The sequence below is a fragment of the Calonectris borealis genome, chromosome 2 (assembly GCF_964195595.1).
Source record: "Calonectris borealis chromosome 2, bCalBor7.hap1.2, whole genome shotgun sequence".
In the NCBI taxonomy this organism is placed as follows: Eukaryota; Metazoa; Chordata; class Aves; order Procellariiformes; family Procellariidae; genus Calonectris; species Calonectris borealis.
This window is the reverse complement of record NC_134313.1, coordinates 167861638-167886770: the sequence shown is the minus strand read 5'-3', so window position 1 is coordinate 167886770 and position 25133 is coordinate 167861638. Positions and strand designations below refer to the sequence as shown.

The 25133-nt window shown below is 37.3% G+C and overlaps 1 protein-coding gene across 17 annotated transcripts in view; it reads right to left on the bottom strand.

Moving 5' to 3' along the window:
- Nucleotides 1-8394: 8394 nt before the first annotated feature.
- Nucleotides 8395-25133, bottom strand: part of NKTR (natural killer cell triggering receptor) — a 41889-nt gene continuing 25150 nt past the window's right edge. For 5 of the 17 annotated variants that reach the window (XM_075144309.1, XM_075144319.1, XM_075144323.1 and 2 more), the window contains 11 exons: nucleotides 23308-23337; nucleotides 22283-22428; nucleotides 20793-21015; nucleotides 20040-20195; nucleotides 18771-18858; nucleotides 15762-15907; nucleotides 11827-14763; nucleotides 11491-11586; nucleotides 11099-11158; nucleotides 10420-10512; nucleotides 8395-8731 (listed from right to left, as the gene is read on the bottom strand). In XM_075144309.1, the coding sequence (XP_075000410.1) occupies nucleotides 8653-8731; nucleotides 10420-10512; nucleotides 11099-11158; nucleotides 11491-11586; nucleotides 11827-14763; nucleotides 15762-15907; nucleotides 18771-18858; nucleotides 20040-20195; nucleotides 20793-21015; nucleotides 22283-22428; nucleotides 23308-23337 (4054 nt within the window). In that variant the 3' untranslated portion in view covers nucleotides 8395-8652. The remainder of the gene's footprint in view (nucleotides 8732-10419; nucleotides 10513-11098; nucleotides 11159-11490; nucleotides 11587-11826; nucleotides 14764-15761; nucleotides 15908-18770; nucleotides 18859-20039; nucleotides 20196-20792; nucleotides 21016-22282; nucleotides 22429-23307; nucleotides 23338-25133) is intronic. The other 12 variants (XM_075144311.1, XM_075144310.1, XM_075144312.1 and 9 more) reach the window with 12 other exon arrangements.

Below are 25133 nucleotides of genomic sequence, written 5' to 3'. Positions count from 1 at the left end.
GGGCAGTTCACTGGACCAGATTCTCCCAAATCCAGTGAGATACGCTTAGATTACTACTTATCACCTCTAGACTTCACCAAGGACAAGCAACAAGCTTCAGTCCTTACCCAACCCGTAGCTAAAACGTACATTAAGTGGTTCCTGCGTTGCATCGTGCAAACTTAAAGATGGAATTTCTGCGAATTCAGAAATGCTTCGCTGTCACCTACAAGTCACGTTCACAGCGCAGCGATGGGTTTGCTTGTTGACGAGCCAGGTGTGAGACCTGCACGGGTCTTCCCAGCACGGGGCTTGCAGCTCAAAGGCATCTTTACACATCAAAGGATAACGCGGTAAGAAACAGCATTTCATTAGTCAGGAAGTTATAAATTGATATCTTGATTGAAATAATTATCAAGAATTACAGGAAATACCCGGAGATGCATTTATATTCAAGAGAGTCTCTGGGGATTAGGGGAAATTTGCCCCAAATAGGAGTTTCTGTTCAGGAGTGGGATGCAGCACGTCAAAATGAAGTCCCACCTCTCAGACCCACCACATGGCTCCTGCCTGATGGCTTCGGTCCTCGTTTCCGAGAGTTCAAGGGACATGGGGGAGTTGAGACCAAGTAAGTGCTAGATATTAGCTGCTTCTTCTATATCAGTCTTCAAGTTCACTCTTTTACCCATTTTCTTAGAAAAAAACATATTCTTACTTTTTTCCTTAGATAATCTCTAAGTCGAGAGTGATTTTTAAGACTGGTACTTGGTGGGGTGGCAAAGCAGATACGTGTGAACTGCATTCATTTCAAAGCACCTCTGGCTTTTAGGTTGCTGCAATCCACGGGGAACCTTTCCATCACGATAGGGGTATAAATTGGTAACGTGAAAGGCAGGAAACCATCTTATTCAGTAAATACTCATATACAGAAAAAACAGTGAATTTTCCTTCCCTGCCTAAGCCATGGAAAATAATCCCCCAAACAAAAACATTTCCAGGGTCACATAGAAATAGTCTGATTTATATTAGTGCTAAAGAAAAATATTAAATGCTGGCATCTGTGCTGGTATCCCCAATTCAAGGAGGAAGCAGAAAGATATTCAAGCAGAGAAGGTCACAGGGGTGGAGTGGAGGCCTGGAAAAGATCTCTTAGGGTGAAAAGCTCAGAGAGCGTGCACCGTCACGCCGTTTTTCAAAGATAAAGTTACGGGGGGGGGGGGGGGATTAGAAACATGGTCTCCGAGGGAAGACTATGGAAAACAAGCATTAAATTAAGACTCCGGCCCCTGCTCACATCCCCGCGTCCCCAGCGCGGCTGGAAGAGGAAAGATGGCAGGGACAGATGACACGAAGCTGGAGGAAAGCAGTGCTGGAAGGAGGGAATATTGCTCGGAGAAGTTATTTATGATCCGCCGGGAAACCAAAGAGATACACAGCCTGGGGGTCCCTGGGGATCTGTCCCAGGCCTGGTACTGCTCAAAATATTTTTTTAATAATTACTTGCATGAATAGAAAATTTGCTTCTTACAGCTGCAAACGATACCAAGCCGGGAGGGACTTCAAGTACTTTGGAGGATGGGCTGGAACTTCAAAACAATCTTAAGACACTAGAGAAATAGCCTGGAAAAAAAAAGAAAAAGAAAAGAAAAAAAAAAAAGGCTGCAATTTAGTAGAAACAAAGGGGAAAACTTGCTGTTGTGTAAGAACAGTTGAGCTGCAGAGCACAGCCCGGGCAGGGAGCGGGTGAGCTGGGATGCGGCAGCGCATCCCTGCCTGGACCAAGCAGCCCTCCTCACGCTGTTGCAAAAGCAGCAAACCACAGGCGCGTGGGTTGGAGACGTAAACGTTGCCTGCAGGACACGTCCAGCGATGCTTCAGATCCGCTTGGCACCGTGAAGCCTCTGGCTGGAGTATGTTGTCTGCTTGGGTATGGTGATTACGGGAGGTTATGGGCTGGTGGTAAGAGTCCAGGAGATGGCCAGATCTAAGAAGTTGCAAAAAAAAAAAAAACCCCACAAAAGACCCGAACACCCCCCAAAACCACCCCAAAAAAACAAAGGACCTGGAGCTATTTAGTGCAGAGAAGACCAGATTTGGGGAAGAGCTAGTAGAACCCTTTTAACAACTATTTAAAGCAGCCTTTCTCCTTCACTTAAATACTGAATTAGAAGGGAAAAGGTCATTCTCTTCCTCTCTGCGAGAAGTAGTGATGGGGTGAAGTAGCAGCAAAGGACCTTTGGTTTAGCCATCAGAAAACATATTTCTTTATTTTCTTTAATAGTGTCGATAGTTCAGGCAATTTCGGTTTTGGCACTTCAACTGCTGAGTCTCAGTGCTAGCAATTTTTTTACAGATAGGTTGGATAAGAACTACTGCGCTTTATACAGATAGAGTTGATCCTGCCTCGGGAGAGGAGGAAACGGTGCTGAACAGGTCCCTTTTTGCTCTGTTCTCTGGCAAAAATGTTTTCTGAAAGGGGTTGGTTCGAAGCTGTTGGTAGAAATGAAAAACGATGGTGGAATCTGTGCGGTTTCCTGGAGGAAGTCTATGGGAGCTCCATCACTAAAGCCGGATTTCACCATCAGTATGGGGTTTTTTTTCGTAGATAGAGCTGTTCCCATAAAAATTTTATTTTTTTTATTCGTTCCCCCCCCGTAGTTTAATGGAAAAAGCAGAAAGGTGTATATCGCCCCGCGCATTGCTACGCTCAGGAAATCTAAAATCACACCGAGTAGCAAAGGCACAGCCAGGCAGCCTGTGTTTTCTGTTATTAGCTCATATTCCCAGCTTCGCTACCGTTGACCAAACGACCCTTATTCAGCTCTCATTTCTCTAATAACCAATCCTGCCGAGCTCGGTAGGGAACCGCATCTTCGCCGCACGCTTGTGAGCTCTCCAGAGTGCAGGATTACCCCAGGTGACACAAGGCGGCTTTGATGGTACGGAGAAACCAACGTCCATCTCAAAGCCTTAGGTAACTCTCTACTCGCCAGACCATCTTTCCACAGATAAGAACATCAAGTACTTGATGTCCTCCCTTCCACTTGGTCAAAAGTCAAAAAAGAAGTAAAAAAAGAAGTCAAAAAAGACCTCTTAAAATGAACAACTGTTTGTCACAAGGAAGAGATTTATCTTTGAAGAAGGGAGATGTCCAAGGTCAAGAGAGCTTCAGAGCATGGCCTGAAGGCTGTTGCTGTTCAGCCAGAGTTGCAGGTCCTAGCAAAGTCAGTGGAACAGGAGATATCTAGCGTGTTCCCCAAAATTAGGTCTAACCCTCGGTGTCAAATAGCAATCCTGCTTGAGGAGCAGCCGCTGCTCTTACCTTTGTGGCCGTGACTACGGGTGACATTAGCAGCGGAGGTCCTCTTGCTTTTTCTTTTCTTTGTGCACCTGCAACTCGGTTATAACCATGGCTACGCTACTTTTATTCTAGGACCTCACTTCTTTGATACTAGGAAAGCTTTTCTTTTTTTTTTTGGTTTGGCCACATCGAGGGGACATTGAGGGTGGGGGTTTGCCAGGGAAGCGCTCGCCTCCCTTTCCCTTGGAGTTCTGCGACAGCGAGTATAAACATATAAAATTGAAATAGCTACACCAATTTAAAAAAGAAACAAGCTTTCTTTATGCCAAATATTGAGCCCTCTCTATAGATTGGGTTTGCTTTTTCATTTTTCCTTAAAAATACTTCTTCAACCAGCCCTTGAAGACCCAAAAGCCTCTGGCGATGGATTCATCTCACGGGTACAGTCCCGAAGGAGTCGGGCGTTTCTCCGGGAGGTGCAGCGATCAGCCCCTTACCCTCTCCCACTCCTGAGGCCCTTCCCAATCCTCCTCATCCTTTTCACGGCTCATTTTCCAAAATGCATCAGGGAGAAGTTACGCAGACGCTGCCCGAGCGATGGGACGGGCGGCCAAGGCACGAGGAGAGGGGGAGAACTCTTCCTTGTCGTCTCAGGGCACACATGAGCTGCAAGAAAAAGCCCAAGAGGAAAGGCAGCCCCTTCCTGGCTCAATTAAGGAATTAATTAAGGAATTTTGCAGCCTAAAACCAGGACTAGGACGTAATGCTAGGGTGGGAGCTACAAGCGTTCACAAGCTGTGAGCACGTTGAGCTCAGCACTCTCCGTGTTGGATCAACCTTGGGTAAGGACATTGGTTTTCTTGGGCTGCACCACGGTCCTTCAAGGACAGATACCCATCACAGGAGAAATATCAATTAATACCAAATTAATGCCCACCCCCTCTTTGTGCACCCACCATGACTCTGAAATATTACCTTCATTAAAGAAAACCCCAAAACTGCCACAGCCTGCCTGATTTCACGCATGCAATCCTACCTACTTCAGAGGGATTACACGGACATGGACATTATTAAATTCAAGACTAGGTCCCTTTAATTGTTTATATAATTTTAAACAGTTTTAACTTACCCCAGTTAAGCAGCTAAAGCATTCTAAAACCAGGTGGAAAATCGTTACTGTTTCACAACCATATAAAAAAAAAAAATTATTTATACGGCTCTTAAGTAGGGGTGGAGCATGCAAAGCTTTATCTTCTCATGATTTAAATCCCAGGCAGCGTTCAGTTTGGAAATGACACCAGATGGATTCCAGAGAGCAGCTCAAGGTCATCTAAATACTGTGGTTCTGCTCCAAACTGTAAGCATGATCATCACGAACCACACAAAGCCATCAACAGAAATTTAATACACTGTCAGATACTTGGTGATCTTCTGAAAGAGCACTTTAAATGCTTCTCGAGTGCAAGGACACAAATAGCCCTTGTTTAAAAGCGATACAGTAGGAAGGAAGCCTCTCTGCACGTCGGTATCGTAGGAAAAGTGCATTTATGCTGTTGCTTTGTAAATACGTGCTTTACAAGAACTAGTTGTTCGATAGCCAGATGGTTCATTTCATATTGTCTTATTCTAGACAAGTTAAGTCATTCACCTGCAACGGGAGACAGAGCTTGCTCTTACAGGGCTACACCACAACAATATTCTGTGTACCACGGAGCGCGTAATCTATTGCCAAAACAACCCATGACACGCAGACCTAACCTTATTACAACTACCCCTCTTTTCTTTTTTTTTGATGAAACCACTTCTATTTGAGCAATAGTTTTACTGCGTTGCAGGATTTAAGACTTGTTTCAATAGAAAAACGTCACTAATGAGTAATACGTAACCGGGCGTCAGCCACTCTATTTTTAAGACTGCGTGCGCCGGCGCAGCGCCCTGCCTCCAGCCTCCTCCCGGCACCCCGGCTTGCTGCTGGCTCAAGGTGACGGCTTGACCTCTACGGCAGCACCTGAGAGCAGCCCCGTGATCTGGTGTTTAACTTCTGCACAGAATATGGCTTTTGAAGCACAAAAAGCAACATTATTTAAAAGAAAGGTTGTTGGCTACCTCTCTTTAACAAGACAGAGACTGTTTTGCACTACAGGGCAACACAGAGGTTGTCTAACGCTTCTTACGCTGCTGTTTTTGCCTGCTGCCTGCGATGTAGCCATTCACCCCTCCCCACCTTAATTTTTTTTTTTTTTTTTTTTAACCTTTCATCTTTATAGCTCGTATCACCTGGAGTTCCTACTTTTCCTGCCTAGGATTTCTTGTGCCTCCTCCTCAAAGGCAGTGCTCCAAAATTTGAGAAATGCCAGGTTAACCAGATCATGCTAAAAACTAAATCGCACGACAAGGAAACACTTCCACTTGTCCTTTTTACCTTAGACCAAGGCAATTATAGCCTTTCCGTTAGGACAAAGCCGGTATTTTCCAATGAAATCCAGTTTTTCTGGAACAGAAGGTCTAAAAGACTAATGGATTAGTCCACTGAGCCATTACATCTGCTGACTTGAACTAATAACCGCATTTCCAATATGCTACGGAAACAATGCGGGAATGCATATTTGGGAAAGAATATTTAGCGAAGTAGTTAAACTCAGCACATTTGGAGATTTCTGTGTAGATCTGTTAAGTGTATCTTTGCACAAAGGATAGGAACCTTTTATATATCTTCAGGAAATGGCGAGACCTCGAATCACTTGGAAATTTCAAAATATTTGTTCCTCCAACGACTATTATGTAAACCCAGTACAGAGTCTTGCTGAGGAATCATCCTCTATGTAGGTCAGGAAAAGGAAAGGCAACTTGTATGTAGTCTTGCAAGGGACAAAAGTGGATACAGAAACTGAAGTATATTTTTAATTTTCCTGCCTGCTTCCCTCAAGCAGCAACGGATTTTTCCAGATGTAGAGAAAAGAGCATTTGCAGATATGTACAAAAGTTTATTTTACAAACAGCAACTGCTTTTGAATAACAAAATTGCAAAAACATAGACCAAGATTAGAAAACCAGCTCAGGGGTACATTTTCTATCTGAAGCACAATTTAACAGACTTCACTAAGTAAAAATACCTCCCCCCCAACCATCTACCAGATGGAATTTCTTTATAAAGCTTTAATTAAAGATACGAAATAGACGTTAGTGACATTGCAGTAATTTTGGACAACTACAATTAATTGATTGACCGTATTTCTATTACCTTTTCCTGGCCTTAAAAATAAAAAGTCAACACAGATCTGAAATATGACAAAGACCGATTCTGGAGCAATTTTTTCTCTAATAAGTACTGAATGGCAAAGTTTATATTTGTATATTTTGTTACACCACTAGCCCACTAGTTCTATTTTCTCAGTAAGGGAAAAAACAAGTTACATTTGTACTTAAAACTATAAAACTGCAACAAACATTATCTTGAGTTAGCAATGAAATATTTGTTCAGGACTCTGAAATGGCTGCTACTGTTAGAAACACGTCTGTGAATGTATACTGACTTGAGTAATAAATGTACTTAACGTCAAAAAGCATAAGCAGCTTACAAAATACTGATTCAAAAGGATTACGTGCACACACTTTTTCCTTGAACTACAAGAGTAGGAAGGGTGTAAGTCCAGAATTTTGGGTTCTTCTAGAAAGTGAAAAACCTATATGACAAATTCGGTCTTAGGAACCTGCGTACAAATGTCTTATTCAGCTATTTACGGACAGAAATGGAGGGCATCATTACAGTCTTCAAACTTCACTTTGAACTTTCCTTTCATGTTTCAGAAGTGTACCAAAAGCTAATTTTGCATAGCTTAATTCAATCAGAGAGACAGTATGAATTGACGTCTAAGCAAGAAATTACCACTTTTAATTTTCAAAGCTGTTGGGTCCTGATGAGATTTTAAAAAAATCATTTTCAATATTTGAAAACATTTGAGAAAATGAAAGCATCTCAAGATATTACAGAAAGTCAGTAATGAAAACTATTATAATACAACAGTAGTCATTAGCTCTAATAAAGTTATGTTAGTCTGTTTTTTCACTACAGACCCACTTTTCAGGTTACATTATGCCATTAAAAAACTGTTTCTGAGTACACAACTTTCTAAACACTGAAAAACTTTACAAATTATTTTAAATCAACTCAATCAGAATATTGCAAAAATTACTCAATGCTCTTCAGCTTAAATCAATTTCTTTTTTGCAAACCATTTACCTGTAACATGGAGTCATTTTGGTATTAAACTTTACTTTTAAAGTATTGTCCATGCTTTTTTTCAGGCATACCAGTATTTTTGTAGTAATATCACTTTAACAACGTATAGTTCAGTATCTGCAATATCAATATCCGATATTCCCTATGGCAAATGGGATACACTACAGACATTTTATAAAGGAACCATTATGGTTTGTTTTCTCAAAAAATTATCATCACGTCAGTTTTTTAAAAAGTGTTTTGAACAAACTCATGATATACTCAGCAGTTTACAACATTCAACTTCAAAATGTGTTGAAGTATGCCAAGCACTGTAATATGAATTGAAATGAAATTCAAAAAGTGTTTAGAAACACTTTTTTTAGACTCTTAAGAACACTGCTGTTTATCACAAAATTCGCTTTTAAACATAAAAGTTTACACAAGTTGGATATTAAGATCAAAACTCATTCATCACACTTTTGCTCACTGCTTGTCAGTTTGACAATTCCGATTGTGTATGATCTCACCCTTTTCAGCAGACTTCTGTAATATGACAGTACAGTAAGGATTAAGACAGAGTGGCAGTCTTTGTTTTCATCACCTAGCTGTTGTGAATATACTGTATATAATGCAATAATCAACAAACAAGACAGCATGGAACCCATCTTCCAGCATTAAAAAAAGCATTTTAATAAACTAGAAATGGCAGCCTTTGTAAGAAGTTTTCTTCACAGTTTTATAGTTGCTAGCATATATCTATAGTAACAGGCAGAAAGCCCTAAGGTGTTTATAAACATACTTGAAGACAGTACTGATTGCTGCACCCAGAAAAGCGGTGGCAGCAAATTCACCTAAGTGTCATTCATGGCTTAGAAAATCCAATTCAAGGAAATAAAACCGTTTGGTTCTTTTTATTTTGTAAAAGTAGCATTTGACATAAAAAAAATTAAAAAAAAAAAAAAATCAGTTGAGTTGAGCTCAGTACTTCTCTCCGTAAGCAGTCAGTCAAGTGAGTTCACTGTTAAACAGTAAAGTTTCAGCTAAGTCAGTAAATACCCTTCAACTTCACTTGTGACACTGTCAAAACAGTTTTTTTAACGTAACACTGAAAAAATTATTAAATACAGTTTCCATCATCAAAGAAGTGTTTTCAGCTATATCTGCTGCTTTCACTGGGACTTCGATTGTTAGAGTAACTGCGATCACTTTCACTGTCAGAGCCATAAGATCTACAAAGAAAAGATTAAAAAGCCTCAAAATTGTATTTTGAGCTTCAAATTCAAAATTGCATCATGTAAAAAAATTGTCAAGACAGACACATACGAGACAAGAAAAAAACATACAAGTCTTTTACAGGATCATATTTCATATAACTGAAGTATTCATTAAGGGACACTCAAAATTAAAATAATCATTAACTTTACATGACGAAAACCCTGTGTAACTCAAGTCAAACTGTGTTCGTAACTACAAAATTTCTTGCTTTCTCTGATACAGCTAAGAAATAATCCAAAATAAATGTTTTTGTAAATGCTAATAGCCAACTGAGAAGTATATTCTAACAAATATAATTTTATATTGCGAGCATTTCTCAACTAAGATAATTTCACAAATCCTTGCTTTATATATTGCAGTTTTTCATTTGAAGAAGGGTCTTAAAAATTAGGCCCCATAACAACAACAGGAGTGTGTGAGTGTCTGCAGAGTGGAAGTTGTAGATTAAAATGTTTTGGCTTATCCAGAAGATTTCCAAGCTCAGCACCTGGCCAAACATCAAGATAGAGTCCAGATGGTTTCAGACAAGCCACAGGACATATTCAAATTACACAGAATAAACTTTCATTAGAGATTTTCTAGCCTCGTGCCTGTAAGGAAAGCTTTCTAATTGAAAGTTGAGCATATCCTAATACAACATTGTTTCTCTGAAGCTTCCCACATCCTAAACCAATGATTTTTAAGTCTATTTCCACACTCTCGGTTAATCTCATTGATTTCCCCTCAAACACAAGATGAAAGTTGTCTTGCTGTCAGAACTAGATGGGGAAATGGGTGAAAGCAAAGACCGTTAGGAGTTAGTACAAAGTTGTGAAAAAATGAGTATGAGGACAGCAGAGGATGAAAATTTACAGTAGTCTTAGAGATCTGCCTGATTTACCACTGACTAATATGGGACATACTAAAAGGCACAAAACAAATAATCACTGATATTCACTACATACTATATATCTATATATATGAATATCTATATCTCTGTCTATATATATCTCCTGTTCTACTTCTGACCTTTGTGAAATGTGCTCAATTACACCTATACAATTCCCCTGAACTGCACAGAATAAAATTTATCCTAAATTTATCAGAAACACACTGGATTTGCAGGTAAAATGTTCTTTCAAAATATGTTCTAGGAAGTCAAAAATTAATTCTGGATAGCATTGCAATTTTTAATTTCCCTTCCAGATTTTTTTTCTAAATCCACTTTTGCAGTCTAAACAAAAAGAATTTACCATCCAATGGAATTCTTTGCATACCAGGTAGCTTTTAATCCATAACAGGGCACTTGATTTAAATCTTGAGAGCTAGTTCATTGTAGTTTTTAAGAAACATTTAAAATTATTAAAAAACCCAAAACATGCTTATTTTGAATGCATACATACAAGGAACTGGACCCTTCTCAAATCTTTCTTATCCTAGTTTCCTCCCCATCCTCAAATTTACTATGTCAGAAATCCTGATTTCCTCACTCACACACTTGCTCTAATTTTAATTGTTTTTAATTATTAGTTTTGGTAACAATGTATTTTTTATGCTTGGGGGGGCAAAAAAACCCCATTAGCCTTCATGAACATCCTACGTACGTATTTAGCCAATCCTTCTGCATAAATACAGTGTCAAAGTCATGCTAGCAAAAACATACCTGGATCGCCTATCATAACTTCTAGATCTTCGATAGCTGTCACTCCTTCTACTTCGACTTCTGCTATAGTAACTATCATACGTGTATGACCTACTTTAAAGGGAAAAGAAAGTAATTGTAAATCTACAGTTTCTTGTCTAAAATGCTATTTATTTTAAATGTATCTTTTAAAGACATTTATATACAGAGATAAGTGGCTATATAGAAATTACTTTTGAAGGATGTGGCAAACAGAATAATTCTACATTTTATAAAAGTTTAAATACAAGAACAAGTATCTTCAAAACAACAGTAAAAATCTCAAATTTATTATCTAGAAAAGACTTACTAAGCATTTAAAAAGTTTTGTGTTTTCTCTACAAATTGTAGATGCAGTAAATCTTGTTTGCTAATACTTCTGAAAACAAGTCACAAAGTGATTCCATTTATAACTCAAATCTATTTTAACAATAAAGGGAAATGTATTCACTATTACTTATATCATCACCTACAACTGTAATGCCAGGATGATTTGGTTATTTTCAGCTTTTGAAAGTGTCTTATGTAGATTTGCCTTGATTCAAGTTGCTATCATGATATTGTATTTTTAAGTACCTTAGATAAAGGGGTATTCTTATACTAAGATATTTTTATAAGAAGTACATTTATTGCAGAGTTTGTATAAAACTATAATCCATACCTGGATCGACTGTGATGACCGTAAGAACTGCTTCTGGATCTACTTCTACTATAGGTTCGACTGACAAAAACAAAACCACAGAGATATTTTAAGTTAATCAGAAACAAGTGCTGAAGAGAGTGGGGGGAGAGGGGGAGCGAGAGGAGAGGAACATGTTTTGCTCAGAATTCCTTATCCATACTACAAAACATTAACCAAAATTATTTTTCAGTAACAGGAAATTTTGAAATGTGACTATTGTAACTTGCATATTTCACGCAGGTACATCAGACTGCAGCATGCATATCTAAGCACATTTCCAACTCGCTCAGAGACTGAAGCGTCGGACTGCTGTGCCTAATTTATTGGTTTTGCAACACACCCCAACACTATCTCCAACTAGAGAAACTTACCTACGACTCTTGTAACTGTGGTAAGAACTACTTCGACTTCTTGACCGATCTCTACTATACCATCCTCTGCTTCGGCTTCTTGTATAGCTTCTTGACCTACAATCAATGAACAACTTTGAAAAGCACAAAATAGAATATAACTGAAGAGAAGCAGAAAACAGGAAGCAAAAGCATTATAAAGCTTTATCTTTTAAGCTAAATATTTATTCCATACTTGCTAAACGATACAGCCCTGTTTAAAAGAAAAACGTGAGTTGAAAAAGAAAAATATGCCTTAAAAATATCACAACTTTCAAGTTAACGCGGTAGGCTGTAGGAATAGCACAAACTTCTTACCTATATGAATATGTAGAACTTCGGGATCGACTTCTTGAGTGACTGTAAGATATGGACCTTGTTCTGTGTCTGGATTTAGATTCAGATTTACTTCGTGACCTACTGAGGCTCCTGGACGGGCTATTGTCATCTCTACTTGGAGATTCTTCCTCACTGGAACTTTCTTGGTTCCTTGGCCTTCGATTTAGCCGTGCCGTTTTTCTAACTTCATCAAACAGAGATCCAGGCCTTACTTTATTTTTAGCTTTTATTTCAATTCTTAAACCTGCTGGTTTAGGCTCTGGTGCTGAAGCTACATTCTTAACTTCTGCGGCAGTACTAATTGTTGCTGGTTGTAAATTACCAACACCTTGCAAAGGCTTCCATTTATTATCTATCATATTGCTTTGTGTATTTTCAGCAAGTTCAATTTTTAAACTCCAGTCTTTAGCACCAGACACAGGGACAGAGTTATTTTCTTGCCCTCCCGTTTCTTTTTCTTCTTTCATATTAATAAAGTCTATAACATTGTTTCCTAGTTTGACAGCGTCTTGTTCAGGGGTCTCAACCTGTAAATCTTTGTTTATACTAGCACTTAAAGCCTGAGGTTTAGCAGTGAGAATGATAGGAGACAAAATGTCCACATCAACCTTCCCTGGTGAGTTACGGTCTGGAGTACAAATCTCCATGTTGTCATCTGTCTGAATAACATCTTCCAATCCGTTCTGGTCACTTTCTTCAGCTTGTTTAATCTCATTCTTGCAAGCAGTCACATTTATTCCTGAGTTTAAAAGACTGGTTGAAGCGTTTGTTTCAATGCTATCTTTATTAAGGTTACCGTGATCCGGTGAGGCATCACATGTAGTGTTTCTACCTAAAAGGTTTTCATCCACACAAGACTTTTCACCATTTCCCATTTTATCTTTGACTACTTCATCCTCTTCATAAGCTTGGTTTTTATCCTTTACGTCCCTGGTAAGCTGCTTTTCTTTTTTATCATCCTTGGTAACCGGCTTTTCATTTATCTCATCATCATCTTCTTCACCAAACTCCAGGGGGGGCTGCCAATGAAACATTTCTTTTCTTTTCTGCACTTTGTGTTTCTTCTCCTTTTTCCCTTTTGATTTTTCTTTTGCTTTTTTGGAATGTGATTTTTTAAGAGTTTTTTTCGATCCATGTTTGTGTTTTTTTGACTTTCCTCTAATATTTGTTGAGCTAGAACAAGAACTGTCAGATTCAGAAGATGACAACTGTTTGCTAGTCTTCCACGTACAATCAGAATCCAGAAAGCCTTCTGAAGAATTTGACTGGTTTTTTACCCTTTTGGTAACGCTAAGCTCTGTATCAGATCCTGATGTGGCCTCTCCTTCTTCTTTACTAGAGGAGGGTCTGGAATCTCCCCTATTATGCCTTGCCTCTCCTCTTTCGGAATTTGATTCAGAGTCCCATTTACTACCTGAATAGGATTTTCGTTTAGTTTTTGCACCACCTCTAGGTTGCTCAGAAGATTTCTCCTTAGCTGCTTTCTTTTTAGCATGATCAGAATCCCGCTCACACTTGGATTTCTCCTCCCCTCTCTCAGAACTTAATCTATTTTTATCCTGTTTCTGAGTATCTCCTTCCAATTGAAAATGGCCTTCTTTTTCTTGGACTACTTTCATTTTGGCAGAACGCTCGCTGTCAGTAGAGAAGTCTGAAGATGATAAACTGTCACTCTCTTTCAATCCTTGAGAAGACTCATCGTCGTCTTTTGTACACTTATAAGGCAGAGTACTTTCAGAGCTCGTTTCTTGCCTCAGTTTAACAGGCCGAGCATTTTGATCATTTGATGCAGATTTTCTTTTGTTTCTGCGTCTATCATCATCACTAAGGGAATAATAAGATGTCGACTCACTATAACCTGACCTGTCACTGCGGTATTTACTCAGTGATGGTGATCTGCCAGAAGAATGAGATTTTGTCCTAGAGCTAGATGGACTTCTAGATCTCGTATAAGATCTTGAGTATGACCTACTTCGAGAGGACCTGCTTCTTGATCTTAGCCAACTATCTGAGCTTCTGTCACTATGATATTTGGAATAACCGCTTCGCTCGCTATCTGAACTCCTTTGTCGCTTATGGTATGAGGAAGAAGTGTTAGCCTCTTTAATAACTACTAAATTGTAATTAGTTTGTGTGGGTATTAAATGGCTTGTTTTAGCTTTCATTTCCTGAATTCGCTCGTAAGATGGCTTCCATGGTTTCTGCCCAGGTTTCCACCTTGAAGGCGGTGGGCTGTCACTTAAGGGTATAACAGGGAGGTTTTCTGGGACAACTGTTGGTACGACAACTTTATCACTCGGGAGTATAACTGCTCTTACAGGCTCAGCAGTCTTGTTCAACTTACTTTCATTTAATCGTGTTGAAATATTTCGTGGAGAATTGGAAACTGTTTTTTGATGCCTAGAGTTAGAACTTGACCTTGACCTACTTCGAGAACGTGATGATTTAGAGGCTGATCTTGATCTAGAACTTCTTCGGGAATAAGATCTTGATTTAGATCTAGATCTGGATCTGGACCTGGACCTGTAGTATGATCGGGTCCCTCTGCTCGATAAAGTCGACGAACTCTGGTCTTCCTTATCAGATTTAGACCAGTCTCTTCTGGATGAATGTCTAGAAGACAATGAAGAAGAACGAGATTTCCTCTCACGATTTGTCCTCCTGAGGAAGGAATGAGAGGATTCTACATCTGATGAGGCTGATGTTTTCTTTTTTTTCGTTTGCTTGTGCTTCTTGAAATGCTTCTGCTTTTTAGATTTCTTTTTATGTTTCACCTTCTTTTTCTCTTTTCTGTGCTTTTTGTGATGGCTGGAATATCTCACACTGCTTAGATCAGAATAACCGTTATGTGACCAAGATCTTGATCTCCGGGATGCACCTCTTTCATCCCATCGGCTTGTACACGGATCACTCAACCTTAAAACCAAACAAATAAGCCCCACATTAAGTGGAAATTCTTTAAAAAAAATTCTGATAAACAAGTATTTTCCCCTCCTCCAAGGCAATTAATGAAGTTTAAAAAAATTAACACCACCCCGCCCTTTACTACCAGACAACTGTGTTTTGACTGAGCTTGTTACGCTCATTTTAAGATACGATATTACACCACTATCAAGAGAGCTACTTCTCTCTGAGAAATGAATTAGCCAACATCAGCAAATTTTGCATACTGTAGAATCTGTGTAAAGTGATTTAATGTTTAATGTTAAGTCCATAGGAGGCCAGTTACAGCTACAGGATTCATAAACCACGTTTAAATACAAATTTTAAAACTTCATCTTATTTAGTATTCTTTTATCTGGTATGCTACAATATATCAATAAACTGAATGCACATTTGCAATTACTCAATAATGATTATATACAATATTCTTCAGTTTTGCTTTTGGGGTTTATCTGTTGGTAATTTATACATTTATACAAGCTCATATTTAGTATCAAGCAATCAGAAGTTCTGGAGAGCTGGGTTCCATCACAGAGTTTATAACTGCAGAAAGAACATATAACTAAACCATTATAGGATTGGTGGATTCGATTGTCTTATTTAGTATCCAAAGAAACCATATAACCAAGTTTGGGGTTCAAGGAAATCTGACATGAGTAGCTCTGTGGAAAGCAACAGGAAACTGGACAGGTCAATTAATTAATTAATTATTAAATAAGTATCCAAGATGGCACTGTCAGAAATAACTCTTCTGACACTTTTCACCATGTGTTCATCTGGTATCACATTAGCAAAGTAGAAAGGTTTTGAGAAAGTTTTCCACTTCTAATTTTCAGAATTGAAATGGAATGTGTTATCCACAAAGATGTTTACATTTTTTATTCAAACATGAATGACATCGTATATCTACACAATCTATTAAAGCTTGTGTAAAAAACCAAGACATTTTAGATTTGTAGTAAGGATCTTACTTATCGCCTTTACTCCACTTTTCTCCACTAGGTGGTCTATATGTTCGTAATCTTTGCATTTCCTCTTTCCAGTGAGGAGGGGTCTCACTGCTCTCATCATCATCAGATTCAGAACACGATCGTGATCGAGGTGGGGTGTGATATCGCTACGAAAACAAAGATAGATACTTGCATAATATATTTTTCTTTGAAAGAGACCGGATAATACAGAAAATATACCATGACACTTACACAGATTTTGCATGCATCTTCATAGCACAAGCCAGACAACATTATCCATACAAAGTCCATGAAGAAAACACAAATTCTAGGTTTCCTGCCAAAAATACCTGCTTTTGCTATGCATATAACCCGCATGTGAGACTGGATTACATAGCTAACTATCTTTTCATAGTCTGAGAGCATTTCTCAAAGCTTGAGAGGGGCCAGCTAAGCCATTTTTCCAAAATGTAAAGGGAAGAATTAAGGAAGACATCATGGATTTCCTTTACGTAATACCTTTTGAATTAACACAATTACTGCAGATAACCAACTTTTTTTCATGATACTAAAGCACAGATGTTTCACTTCAGTTAGCAGACACTTAACTGCTTGTATGGGTAAAGACAAGCCCTATTTCAAAAGTCACTGCTGTTCAGCCCTTCAGAAATGGGAATCCAGTTTAAGATACCTTCCAAGCAAAAAAAAAGTAAGTAATATTTCACAAAAGTGTAATGAAGCTTCATACTTAAAAAATTATGCTTAGGCACAGTATTTAAGTAGGCAATAAGAGCTACTTATGCAGTAGAGAAAAATCTCTAATATTGCTAACTCATTATTTTCCATTACCCACTTGGATACACACTTAGGCAAATTCTGTGAGGAAATTAGATGCTCCTTGACTCAATAAAGAAAACCATCTGGATTTTACTCAATTATTTTGAGCCACTTATAAAAGCAAGCAATATGTGGAAAAACATTTATATTGCCCCCCAGAATAAAACCAGAAAGATACATGTATTGGTTTATTCAGTTAATTACAGGCAGAAGTCTTTAAGATATCCTGTTTATATAAAAAAATAAAGATAACCTGCCATGAAGATTTGGAGATTCCTATCCTTTGACCTGAAGCGATAACTACTTAAAAAAAAAAAGCTTTTACAAATGAATGGCATATAATAGGTTACTAAGGTTTCATGGAGCTCTCTAATTCTCTCATATTATACTCAGGAGTCTCTCAGAACCTAAGAAGATTCAAAACTACAAACGAGTATCTTAAAAAACATCAAACAAGTTCACCCTGGATAGAAACTGTTGCTAATCAGACTATTAGAGACAGCAGAAAAACGTTTCTCCAACTAATTGCTAAGCCTAAATTATTTCTGATATTACTGGTTTTCATTCTTAATTTTGCCAAGAGGGTGCCAAAATTATGAAAAACAAGACACAGACACCCAAATCCGTGGCAAAAGTCAATTCCATTCAGCTTTAAGCTATTTTTCCAGAAGTCTTTATTTACATAAATATTTCAAAATGTTCCGTTTAAAAGGATTCCTTTAGTGGATATCACAAGTGTCAAATACAAATGAAAGCTGTCAGATGCAGCAAGGCCAGTTATCAGATTTAATGTCAAGGCTGGCAAATAAGGTTTGGTTCTCAGGCGAGGCCCATCTAAGCCGTTAATTTTGTGGCTTAAAATAATTGCATCACGGGGATCAGTAGAAAAGTACTTCTCAAATCCAGTGGCTATCACATGAGAAAATCATGCTCAGAGGAGTCTCAGTTAAGACCATTCTAATGAAAAGTGTCTTTGGCTATACAGATATTGATGTTTATATATAACTTTTTTTTTTTTTTGAGAACTTCCACTTGCACAAAAATTTGGCTGGACCAAGCCTTGGTTTGGTTTATGGTTACCCAAATGCTGCCTGCTAAATTGATCCAGGAAAACGTTCTAAAGGGCAAGAATATGCTCAGTCATGGTATGCTACAATTGGAAATACACCGGAATCAAATGCACAATTTTGAAAGCTTTTCTTACTTTCTCGCTCTTCTACTGACTGAAAAACAGCGTAGCTGTGCAGTGTTTTGGACCCTGTATTATGGGTTATTAAAGAATAGACAACTTTTGCTTGAGTACAGTGGCACTAATGCAAAAGCAAAAGTCTTCAGGATACCAGAGACTTGAAGTAGAAGTGAAACCTGTGTGGACAGTGGCAGTCTTCAGAGAGGAAGGGGGCTGGAGGACCGAGCCTGTGCATCTGTAAAAATGCTTCACTACCAGCACTGCAAAAAAGTAACTTCTTGCCCATGCAGTGTCATCTATGACATTACATGGACTTGATCTCAGCCAGGACAGATGATGAAATTTGACAAACTACATTAAGTAGCTAAAAAAAAAGGAAAAAAAAGGTTGACTTAAAATGTCAAAAAGCAGAACAATGTAAGTGATTCTGCCAAAGTTGCCAACAAAACTGTTGTTTCTTAGCAATATATGCACAATAATCAGAAGATGCAAATACCAGAACTCGGGATGACAAACAATATACATCAGAAAGGGCGGTATACACTTAGGACACTGTAGAACAGCTTTCTCTACTGTTACGTGTTACAGTCCTAAGGCTTAAAAGAAACAGCAAGGAAATCCAATGAGTGGAGAAGAATAAAAGCTGTTGTCTCTTCTCGTTACTTTAGATCCTATGGCTTGTGTGGGATGAACCTGGCTGAATTTATTCCAGTCTTTAAAAAGAAATAATTTTATTCTTATGTTTGAAGATTTCTTGCAGCTGAGGAGTAAGCATTTGTCTTCCCAAACAATCTTTAGGTAAAAAGACATTAACAAGAAGGATGGGAAAAAAAGCATTATAAAATGAACTGCTTGACAGCAGCATTACAACCTTCTCAGCTAGAATCTACATGTCAACAACAGTTAAAAGCGTTATACAAAGCCTTCAAGGAAATTCAAAGCTCAAGGTCAGAGAAGATACTCTGGGTGAGAGGAAAGAAAAAAGAAAAATAATTGTCACCTACTATCGTGCCTCTTCCTTTAATTTTTCGTCCAGATTTAGAGACTGATGGTTTCTGGTCAGTCAGAACTGGCGTAGCATCAAGAAGCTTCCTACATAAATTAATAAAATATGAGCTTAAACATGCAAAATCTTATTCATTTATTTTGAGAGATGACAGAACTGAGAATTCGGTGAATTCTCCAAGAAATAAAGCAAACCACGCACAGTTCTGCAACAAAAGGCAAATCAACATATACTTGTTTTCAACCAAATGTGTAGCCTATCTGACCTCTCCATGTGTAAACAAATGCTAACAATGCACTTGAAGAGTACTCTGTTAAACTGGTACGTGGCTTTTCTGAAGAGGTTAACTTGTGTTTGGTGGACAAATGAAGAAGACAACATGGACAGAATAGTTTCAGGATCTCAGCAGTTACACAACAATGTCTTGGCGTAGGGAATGGCAATTCATGATAGTCCACAGGTTCTAAAGCCTTGCTTCTTTCCTAAGCAACAAGAGGTAATGCAGCACTCCTTTTTACAGTTTGTGTAATATCCTCAAAAGAAGCAGTTACTAAGGCTTTGGAAACACGAGTAAAGTAATGTTTCACGAAAAGGCTTACAGGAGACTATACCATTAACCAAAATTAAAAGAAAAACAAACCCAAACTGATTTTAGAGATATCTAGCAATGTAATGTATTAGCTCATCTGAGTCCAAAAGCAAAGAAATTTGATAGAAAAAGAACCTAACTGCAATTTAGTAGAGGTGCAAAACACAAATTGTAAGTAACTTGTGAACTCACGACTTCCTTTGTATCAAAAGAAGAGTATTTTCTCTTATTCGCAAAATCATAGATAGGTCATAAAATTCTGGTTGACTGATTTTGAACTAAAGTTTCTTCTTTAGTCTAAGAAAGGTGAAAAATCACCTCTCCCAATCCCAAGTTTCCCTTGCAATCAAATATTTGCTGTGGTTTACACTGCAATTTTTTTTCTGCAATTATTCACTCATTTTTTTGCATCATCTGTAATTGACTTTAAGGTTGTAATATGCATGATCCTCAAGGACCAATGAAACTAACTCGTTAGATCTCACTGAAAAACCCTGGCACAGGTTGTAAGGAATATTACAACGAAAACTGTAAAAAGGACAATTAAATTACCTCATTTAGAAATTCTGACACTACAGCAATCATTTGCTATCAGTACTAGCAATACAACGTTAGCAGGAAAGTTTTATGCATAGTTTCCACCAAGTCAAAGTAATAAGAAAGCTCAACGATTCTTACGGTTCAGGTTCTACATTGACAACAGGCACATCTCTTCTTAGTAAAAATCTATTTTCAGGCACTGGGGGAATTTCTTCAGGACGTACCACCGGTTTGTCTCTCTTTGTGCTAACATCGACTGCTTTTTCTGTTGTATCACTCTTGTCAGAAAGGCTGCTATGGGGAAAAATAAGTTGATAAAATCAAAATTAACTGTTCAGCTAATAAACACCACTTTTCAAAGCAAATTCCAAAACAAGCCCAAATGATGCACTGAGCCTTAAGATGGCTTAACAACCAAAACATGTTTCATTAACAACTCATTTTATGCTAAAGGAAGGATGGTGCACTGTTATTGGAAAGAAGGTTCAGTTCTCGCTTTACAGCAAATAATTTTGCTTTTAATTTGCTATTTGTCATGAAATATTTTTGAAATACAATCAAATATATATCAAAGATCTCTTATTTGCATAATGTCTCACTATAACACAGGCCTAGTGAGTCCTAAATAGTTTAACATGCTGAGGCTTTCTTCAGAGTTGCTCCAGCTTCTATCTACAAAGATCTTAAACTATTTCATAGAAAAAGCTACCCAACAAGCTCAGCTGTTTTTTTTTACGTTTGTTTGATTTTGTTCCTTTATAAAAATCAACCATCAAAATCCAAACTTATAGAATAAAAGCATCTTCATATTCATTGCTCAAGTACTTAATGAAAAAAGAAGTAGAATTTCTCAGATTTCTCTGAAATTCTTAAATTTAAGAGACTAGTCACCGTCTTTGGTTTGAGATTCGCTTGCACCTTGGATCCTCTTTCTTCCTCTCTTCCTTTCTTCGTTTTCTTGATTGTTTGGTTTTAGCTCTTCTTTTACGCTTTCTTCTTCTGCTTCTTTCATTTTCAGCTTCACTTTCAGATGAAGTTTCTGAAGAGCTTGATGCACTGGAGGAGGAGTCTGAAGCTTCTGAGTCAGAACACACTTTCTTCTTCTTCTCCAAAGCTTAAAAGAGATATTTTAAATTTACAGTGTGTTCATGTGCACGTATATTTATTGGGTATATATACAGCACAAAATACACAATTTCATATATATATAAATACACACACATACTGCTGCAGAGGAACTCTGTGCATAAACTATGAACTTTTTTCAAAGTGAGTTACATTAAAGTACAATAATAAAAAGTCACAGAATTGTGTCCAGTCTAAACCCATATCAATAAAATGATACAAATATTTTCCAGCAAAGACAGTTGTAAAAAAATTTCTTTAGTTGCTATGAAGTGAACTGTAAGAACTTCCATGCACAACTTCCACCATATAAGATGACATACCAATGCAAAGCCGAAACATTCTTAAGTCATACACAGTATGACTTTATAACTGAAGTTGAACATTAACTTGTGCCAAGCTAATATAAAGAAAGGCTGAGAAATAATTTTAAGAAGGAGGGTTCCCCTGCCCCGCTTCTCCTTTGAAAATGTATTTTAGGTTATAACACTGAATTCACATCTTTGGGTTAGAATAGAATACACAGATAAGCAAAGACCACTTATAGTAAAAAAAATTTAGTTTCTTTAGAAAGCAATGCGCAGGTTACAAAACAAAGTTGAAGAAAGAGTTAGTCTCAGCCTCAGTGATATATTTCTTATTTCTAAAACTTTGTCATTCTCTCCTTTCTGCATTCTCATACTTTTGCATTATCTATCCCCCTTGACTTTCTATAAAGGACATAAATAACTACATTATCCTTAAGGAAAGTCAAAAGTGGAATAGAAAACTCAAAGTTATAACACTGCATTACTTTATAGCAACTGTCTAAACATATATTTAGTATCATTTATTCCCTATGAACTCTCATGAAAAGGAAAATTCCGTTGACTACATATATTAACATTACATGATCTTAAAATAAACCTTTCGAAACTGCACAAAATTCAACTTCAAGAAAAGCTTATGTTTGTGTCTCCCCCTTTCAAACTCAGAAAAATAAGCTCTAATTACTTTTTGAGTATGTCACATTAACCTCAAACATTAATTAAGGAGAATAGGAAGCAGGCATACATTTTCCAAGGCACAAAGGTTTAGGTCAGAAAATCTTTTCCTTTGCTGTGCCTTCCTCATCTACACCAAGCTTTAAGTTTTAAAGGCTTGTAAGAATTAAGATTCTAGAGATTCACCATATTGATTTCTAGATGTTGGCATAATTTTTATACTCTCTGAAAGCAATGTCAACATTCAATTAACTCAGGTATACGTATGCTTACCATCTTTTGCTGATTTTGTAACAAGCACCCCACAGTCAATAACTCGTACATCTGCATAGGGCCTACTTGCAGTATCAGTTTTCAGATTTTCTATTTGTTCTATTACTTCAAAACCAGAAATAACCAGTCCAAAGACAACATGTACACTGCAGAAATAAAATATTTGGAAAGTACAAACATTTATATATTGCTGTAATTATTTTCCAATGAATTTCAGATTTAAAAAGTCATTCTGAAATAGAAACATTCAGCTTCACTGGCATCATCTGGCTTTTAAAATGTATTAAACTTAAAAATAAGATTTTTATTACTTTTACATTTACAACAACGCTAAGATTTCATGCGACATGAAACACAGGTCCGCTCCAGTTCTGAGAGAATTACTTGATGTCATTCTACACTCTTTTACATGGGCAGAGTAAACAGATCATCATTTCTAATCCATACTTCTATTTTTGAAATTTCGTGCAATAGAGAGATCAAGAGTCCATAAATAAAGATGACAAAGTGCAGTTTTCCCCAGAGAAGAAGCATTTATAGGTCTAGACAAACTCAGCAATACAAGTTCCCACTGGCATTGCAGGGACAGTTTTAATTAAGGAATCCCCAGTTCTCTTCTACCACACCACATTTCTCTGTCCTTCTTCCATATGCCCCAGGAACTTATACTTCCAAGAACTAATATATTTTGGGGATAAAAACATGCCACAAAAAAAAGTACTATCCAAATATATTAAACTTGACACTTCAACTCACTGATTTATGGACTGAGGGCACCAACCGGTTTTAAAGAAATGAATTATAGGATTTAGACCTTCCAAGTTTTTGACCAGCTTTAGGAAATAAGTTGCAACTTGAAATTTTTTATAGAACTGAAACTTTTGTTTTCCATCTTGTTCTACTGTATAATCTTTCACAGAATTAGGAATTTATTTCCCCATTGTTGTCTACTTTCAATGTAACATGTGAACACTTACAACCTTCAAATTTTAGCCATCATTGGAGAAACTATAAAGGATTCTTACCCATCCAGATGAGGAGCAGGTTTTGTTGTTCTGTTTGACAAACAGCAAGATGGTAAGATGGTAAAAAAAAAAATCAGGGGTTCAGATGAAGTATAAAAGAGGAGAATGGCACAGGAAAAAAAAAAAAGAGGTGAAGGTAAGACAAAAAAATAGTGAAAAAATCCAGTTACATACATGGAATTAAAAAAATTTTACAGATAATATGCACAGGTTTTTTAAACTTTTACAAGAAATTTGTTTGAAATTTAGCTAACTGTGCATACTTGAAAGTTGTACCAAGTATCATTTTATGCATGCAATAAACAATCTTCAAATAAGTGTCTTTAAATACACATTCAAATATAACTCACTAACATTTTTAATCACAGAAAAGATACAATTTGGCAATAAATATTGGGTATCTAATAGAATTTAAATGTTTCTGAAATTGTTAGGTTCTTACATTACAAGGTCACTTTAAAGTCAGTTTGTTTAAGAAAGGAAGAGAGTTATCATACGTGATAGATTCTTTGCTTCCCCCCCTACTTTCTTACTCCCCATTTACTTGATTGGCCTCATGACTCAGAATACAGAGCAATACTTCTCTTTAACCATCAAGACCATAGCACTTCAACTCATAAGCTCACAGGCTTCCCAAAAGCAACAGCAGCACAATGCAAGCAGACATTATATGCTACCCTACAGTTTACTTCTGTGCTAAATGCAGACTTCCTCCCTATTTTTCAGCTTCCAATGTTTACCTGTTTCTAGCCTGAAGGAGAAATGCAACTGCATTACATTTTTTACACTATCCTAAAAGGCATTTGGAGTTATGCCAAATTTCTGAGCTGACCTCAAATCAGAATATTCAAGGCTGTGCATATATAATTATATGTTAAGATTCACCTTTTTGATGATAATGCTATGACCTAGTATCTCTCTATTCCCTTTTCCAAAAAAGAAAGAAAATTACTTCTACAAGTAAGCCTGCATTAATGTTGCACAGGCAAACTTGCTATGCAGACAAATTCAGTAAAGAACATCAGAACATACTTATATATTGGGGGAGAAAAAAATAGAAGTCAAGGTAATTTGCATTTGAACTTATTTTAATATTCGAAAACATTCTTCCTCTCTCCTCCCCTATTTTGCCTTTCTAGCCTTCTTCCAATGAACTCCCCTCTCTCAAAATAAATAATCAATCACAGATGCTTTTTCTAAATTTACAGTAACACAGATGTGGTACAATGAAGTCAGTTTTTCACTGCTATAATAACTACTACTTTTTAAGCGCATATCTTCACTCAAGTTTTGAACTATTAGGTCACAAAACACTGCAGTGCTAGAACACATGCCAAAAGACGGAACTGTGAACCAGGAGTGTTTACACTCTTGATTTTTTCAAGCGCCAAATGCCAAACAGACCTTTCACTTCTGTAATACTAAACACTACAGAAAACTTCTTTGGTTTAGCACAGGGAAAGAAATGCTATCAAGTCGACATTTAATTTCTCAGTAGTAGGGGGTGTTCGTTGTTTTTCGCTTGCTAATACAGCATATTGCTATAAACAGAAAAATTCTTACAGCTTTTGAAGTTCTGTAAGCAAAAGTTAACTGCATTAACAACCTGCTGTTAAGTAAACATTTTAAGCGGGCTTAATTATAAAGCTGATTTAAAGTAGTGAAAAAATAGAAGTGGGTTACTTCAATGAAACCAATAATAAACAAGACTTAGTGCTTAGAAGTAGCTAGAAACAACAACAGGTTCAAACACACTTGATATGAATGCTATAGTAATGTGCTCCTGCCACGCAGCAGCAGCTCTTGAAGACCAATTGAGCAAATTA